The sequence below is a fragment of the Otolemur garnettii genome, unplaced genomic scaffold (assembly GCF_000181295.1).
Source record: "Otolemur garnettii isolate 467f Iridium unplaced genomic scaffold, OtoGar3 scaffold00110, whole genome shotgun sequence".
Classification (NCBI taxonomy): Eukaryota; Metazoa; Chordata; class Mammalia; order Primates; family Galagidae; genus Otolemur; species Otolemur garnettii.
In genome coordinates, this window is record NW_003852505.1 from 3,214,947 (window position 1) to 3,220,209 (window position 5,263).

Here is a 5,263-nt window from a genome sequence, read left to right on the forward strand (position 1 = left end):
GTAGTCCCAGCTACTCGGGAGGCTGAGGCAAGAGAATCTCTTGAGCCCAAGAGTTTGAGGTTGCTGTGAGCTATGACGCCACAGCACTGTACCGAGGATGACAAAGTGAGACTCTGTCTCAAAAAAAAAAAAGACATCTTTGAAATCAATCAGGCACACAGTGGCATTCCTGACAATCAAATAAAAGCTCAGTCAGTGAAGTCAGACAGCTCTGAGTCTGACTTTGGGACAATTCACTTAACACTCCCTGTGCCTTAGTTTGTTCAATTATAATATGAAAGTACTAATACTGACTTTCTGATGTCATTGTAAGGGGTAAGTGACAATATACACTGAAGGCCTAACACAGTACTTGGTACATTAAGAGGACACCCAATACATACCATCTGTAAAACTTAATATTACAAGTCCTCCTGCCATACCCGCGGGGTCTCCTGGGCGGCCGAGGTTTCCACGATCTGAATGTGGGGAAAAGACAAAGACAAAGCAAGTTGGTATGGTTACTACAGCTTGGTCCTGCTATTGAGGTCAGATATTTGCAGTGGCTGACTCTTCCCCCTCCTTCCTTAACTCCCTCTAGCTCACTCTCCATCATTTATTTATTTATTTATTTAATTTATTTTTTTGAGACAGAGTCTCACTATGTCACCCTTGATAGAGTGCTGTGGCATCAAAGCTCACAGCAACCTCAAATTCTTGGGCTTAAGCAATTCTCTTGCCTCAGCCTCTCAAGTGGCTGGGACTACAGGCACCTGCCACAACGCCCAGCTACTTTTTTATTATAGTTGTCATTGTCATTTGGCAGGCCCTGGGCTGGGTTCTAACCTACCAGCCCCAGGGTATGTGGCTGGCACCTTAGCTGCTGAGCTACAGGCGCTGAGCCCATTTATTTATTTTTTAAGGAAAGCAGAAGGTTTACAAAGCAGGATACACTTGCCATAGACACCAAATGGACCTCTATTGCCAGGGCAAGTAGGCAAAGAGGCAAAGAGGCCTCACTCTCCTTTATTAACTGAAGCAGTCAGAAACTTGTGGGCATTGCTTCTCATTGGTTGACTGGTGTTGCTCTGGCAGCACATGTAAACATTCTGTCTGGGAATCTTGAGGAAAAGCTGCTGAGAGACTCCTTAGGGTTCACCAGCTACTACTGCTACTGCTTAAACAAGGATCTGGTTACTCAGGTACTGGGGCACCTTTGGGGTAAAGAAGTCCACAAAAATGACCTGCAGTGATTCTCCCTATTATTTATCCAGACCCCAGACTTGATCATGCCCCCATCTCAGCCATCTGAAGGAAGGGAAGGGAAGAAAAAGAACTAGGTGAGACCAGTGGGCAGGAGGCTTAAGGATGATGCTTGCCTGCAGAGTTGGGAAGACAGAAAGTGAGCTGCTTCCTGGGTCCGGCTTTCTACCTTCCCTCTCCTGTTGCAGCACAGGGCTCCCCAGGAAGGTCATGAGGAGGTTTTTTTTTTTTTTTTTATTGCTGTTTGTTTGTTCTGAGACAGAGTCTCACTCTGTCATCTTGGGCAGAGTGCCTCACAGCAAACTCAAACTCTTGGGCTCAAAAAATCCTCTTGCCTAGCCTACCAAGTAGCTGGGACTACAGGCACCCACCACTACACCCATCTAGTTTTTCTACTGTTAGTAGACACCAGCTCTCACTTTTAGTCTGACCTTGAACTCCTGAGCTCAAGCAATCCACCCACCTCAGCCTCCCAGAGTGCTAAGATTATAGGCATGATCACACCACCGGGTCCGGCCCGTTTGCATTTTTTTTGTTGTTTCTTTAATAAAATACCTTTATTTCAAAATCCAAACAGTGTAGCCAAAATAATAATGAGCCCCTCATTCAGCCTCAATGCCCTATTTTCTTTCTATTCATGCAGTCTCAATTCTCAGAAAATAGGGTGCATGTTGTTTTAGAGCAGTAATGTATTTCCCCCTTACAAAACTCCTAGTATTATAAGTGACTCGATACAACAGAAGGATAATTTAAAAAACCCATTATATATTATAATGCCATTTACAGAACTAAAACTCTCACTCCAATAATGTCCCACAACTTTAGGCTATAGAGAAACCAGGCATTCTTTTTATTTTTTTGCAGTTTTTGGCTGGGGCTGGGTTTGAACCCACCACCTCTGGCATATGGGGCCAGCGCCCTATCCCTTTGAGCCACAGGCACTGCCTAAAACCAGGCAGTCTTCATCTTCTTCCCTGCAATATGTGAGATAACAGGGAGGTGAAGGGAAGTCAATTGTTCTTTTTGATGGTTCTCTCTGGTTTAGGGAGATCGAAGGAAAGCCCCTTCCGAAGCTTGTTGATCTGTAAGGGCCTTTAATTCAAAATACTCTTTATGACAAGGAGTTATATTTTGGGGTGATATTTCCTCAGATTCTTCAGCCCCCCTACCCTTCCTGAATCTTGGAGCGATAAGAGCAGTATATTTACAAGCACAGGCTGTGGAGCCAGACAGTTTCCTCATTTTCATATGGCATAAGAGGCCCTCTGTTTATGATTTAGTGTCCTAGTAAAGAACTGTAGGTATGCTAAAATGAGGATAGTGGAGAAGGGTTAAGTCAAGGGAATAATTACCAAGGTATGGCCAGAGAGCAGGAAATGAAAGAAAGTGCAATTTCCCCTGGCTAGTAACAGGGCAGCCCAGGGGTTGAGAGGAAAGAATAGTTACCCTTACTAGGCTGAGAGGTTGTGTCAAAGAGCTTCCCTGAGAGAGAAGCTGGGGCCTTCTCCATGTACCCAGCTACAGGCAACCCTGTTAGGGGAGAGCCACCAGAGATATACACCTGGATCTCACCCTCCTCCCCGTCAGTCTGGTCTCTGTATTGTGTGAAACCTCCTAGGAGCCAGAAGGCACAGGAGAGCCCATTCACTGGTCCAGTCTGGTTTGCCTTCCAAGGCAGTGAAAAGGGAGAGATGGGGAGAGTGTGGGTCTGGAAGGGCAAATGGAAGGTATCTAGTTCATGATATCACAGAGCTCTGGTGATGGTTAAATGAAACACGATACATTAAACACCCCCAGTGTGGGACCTTATTTATAGAAAATAAATACCTCCCTGTTGGAGAGAGATTTTGACTCTCATGCAGACCCTATTGCAAAGATTGCATGCAAGGAATTTAAAACTATGCTATCAAAAGATAAAAGTAGGCTGGGCATGGTGGCTCACACCTGTAATCCTAGCACTCTGGGAGGCTAAGGCAGATGGATGGCTTGAGCTCAGGAGTTCAAGACTAGCCTAAGTAAGAGCAAGACTCCATCTCTACTAAAAATAGGGAAATTAGCTGAGCATGGTAGTGGGCACCTGTAGTCCCAGCTACTTGGAAGGCTGAGGCAGGAGAAATGGTTGAACACAGTTTGAAGTTGCTGTGAGCTAGGCTGACACCATGCCACTCTGATCTGGGCAACAGAATGAGACTCTGTTTCAAAAAAAAAAAAAAATAGGCTCTGCTCCTGTGGCTCAAGCGGCTAAGGAGCCAGCCACATACACCTGAGCTGGCAGGTTAGAATCCAGCCTGGGCCCACCAAACAACAACAGCTGCAACCAAAAAATAGCCGGGTGTTGTGGCGGGTGCCTGTAGTCCCAGCTACATGGGAGGTGGAGGCAAGAGAATTGCTTGAGCCCAGGAGTTGGAGGTGGCTGTGAGCTGATACCATAGCACTCTACCCAGGGTTACAGCTTGAGGCTCTTTCTCAAAAAAAAAAAAAAAAAAAAAAGAGCTCAAATAAAAAGAGAAAAGAGCCATATGTTCTCAGTTGTTCATAGAAGGGATTCAGGCTCTATTAAAGACTCAATTAGAAATCAATATTGTTAGCACTCCGAAGAAATTAGAAATCATTCTATTACATTCCAATTTAAGTCTTCATGGTTTTGAGAATGTAAAAATCCTTGGTTTTGGCTGGGCGTGCTGGCTCATGCCTGTAATCCCAGCACTTTGGGAGGCCGAAGCAGGTAGATTGCCTGAGTTCACAAGTTCGAGACCTGCCTGAGCCAGAGAGAGACCTGGTCTTTAAAAATAGCCAGGCATTGTGGCAGGTGCGGGTAGTCCCAGCTACTCAGGAGACTGAGGCAAGAGAATCGCTTGAGCCTAAGAGTTTGAGGTTGCTGTGAGCTGTGATACTATGGCACTCTACCGAGGATGACAAAGTGAGACTCTGTCTCAAAAAAAAATAATCTTTGATTTTCATGAAAAGTATATCTCAGCAGCCAAGTACAAAGCATATACAGTGAGAGCTCACTCCAACCCCAAACCCTCACTCCCCCTCCACAGAGGCAACAATTGCTTTTTGTGTCTTGGGATTCTTTAAGAGATTATACTCACATGAGCGTGTTCACATGTGTGTGTGCACAGACGTGCATGTAGAGAGTAATTTTTGGAGTTTCCTTTTCCAGGAAAAATAAAATCAATGTGACGAAAAATTGCAAAAGTGAGAAGACAATGGATGTGACTAACATACCTACAAGCCAGAAGAATGTGGATAAACCAGATGATAGTAAAGTGAACAAAACAGCTCTAGCTGTAGTTAAGGATGCCATCAATGCTGCTATTAATTTTGTGACAGGTAGTAACCCTGTTTGAGTACCCAAAGAATTGTCTCATTATGTAGGGCCACACCACCAGGCAACTAACAAATTCACGCCTGTTTGCAGATATTGAATATCCCATCAGAAACATCAGGTGGATCACACACGGGGAATTCACAGCAGAAAAGGGCCGCAGACAAATTGACGCATTTGTTTTGGTAAGTTGGATGACCACTTCAGTTTGGTACATGAGAGTGAAGAACAATAAAAAGGTTCTTTTTGATCAAAAGTCTGAGGATCAGAAAACCAAGATGATATCAAAGGGGACTAGAGTTAGTAAAACTTGTTTCTATCTTGGTTCCAAAATCAAGGTGGGAGGGTCTCTGAAGGTGAAAGGCACAATTGTATTACCCTGTGTCTGTATCATCCTAACTTTACATTTCCCTAGGAAAATCTGATATTCCCAGTTAAGCCATTTGTCCATGTTGGTGCATTAAATGGGGGCCTCACGGCCTAAGGAGGGAGCTGCTCCTTTCAAATAGGAGTTCTCAACCACCTACTTTAGAATGAATGTTCATGCCCATCATAACAGAGGGGATGCAGGTGATCATAAGTCTTTCTGATTTCGCTTTGGCCTATATTGCCTGCAGAGTAAAATACATATGCCCACAATGAATTCCTTTTTCTTTTTTTTTTTTTTTTTTTGAGACGGAGCCTCAAGCT

At 44.3% G+C, this 5,263-nt stretch overlaps 1 protein-coding gene across 1 annotated transcript in view; it reads left to right on the forward strand.

Moving 5' to 3' along the window:
- Nucleotides 1-4,454: 4,454 nt before the first annotated feature.
- AKAP14 (A-kinase anchoring protein 14) overlaps nucleotides 4,455-5,263 on the forward strand; it is a 10,500-nt gene continuing 9,691 nt past the window's right edge. The window contains exons 1-2 of the mRNA XM_023517407.1: nucleotides 4,455-4,578; nucleotides 4,667-4,758. Coding sequence (XP_023373175.1) covers nucleotides 4,455-4,578; nucleotides 4,667-4,758 — 216 coding nt within the window. The remainder of the gene's footprint in view (nucleotides 4,579-4,666; nucleotides 4,759-5,263) is intronic.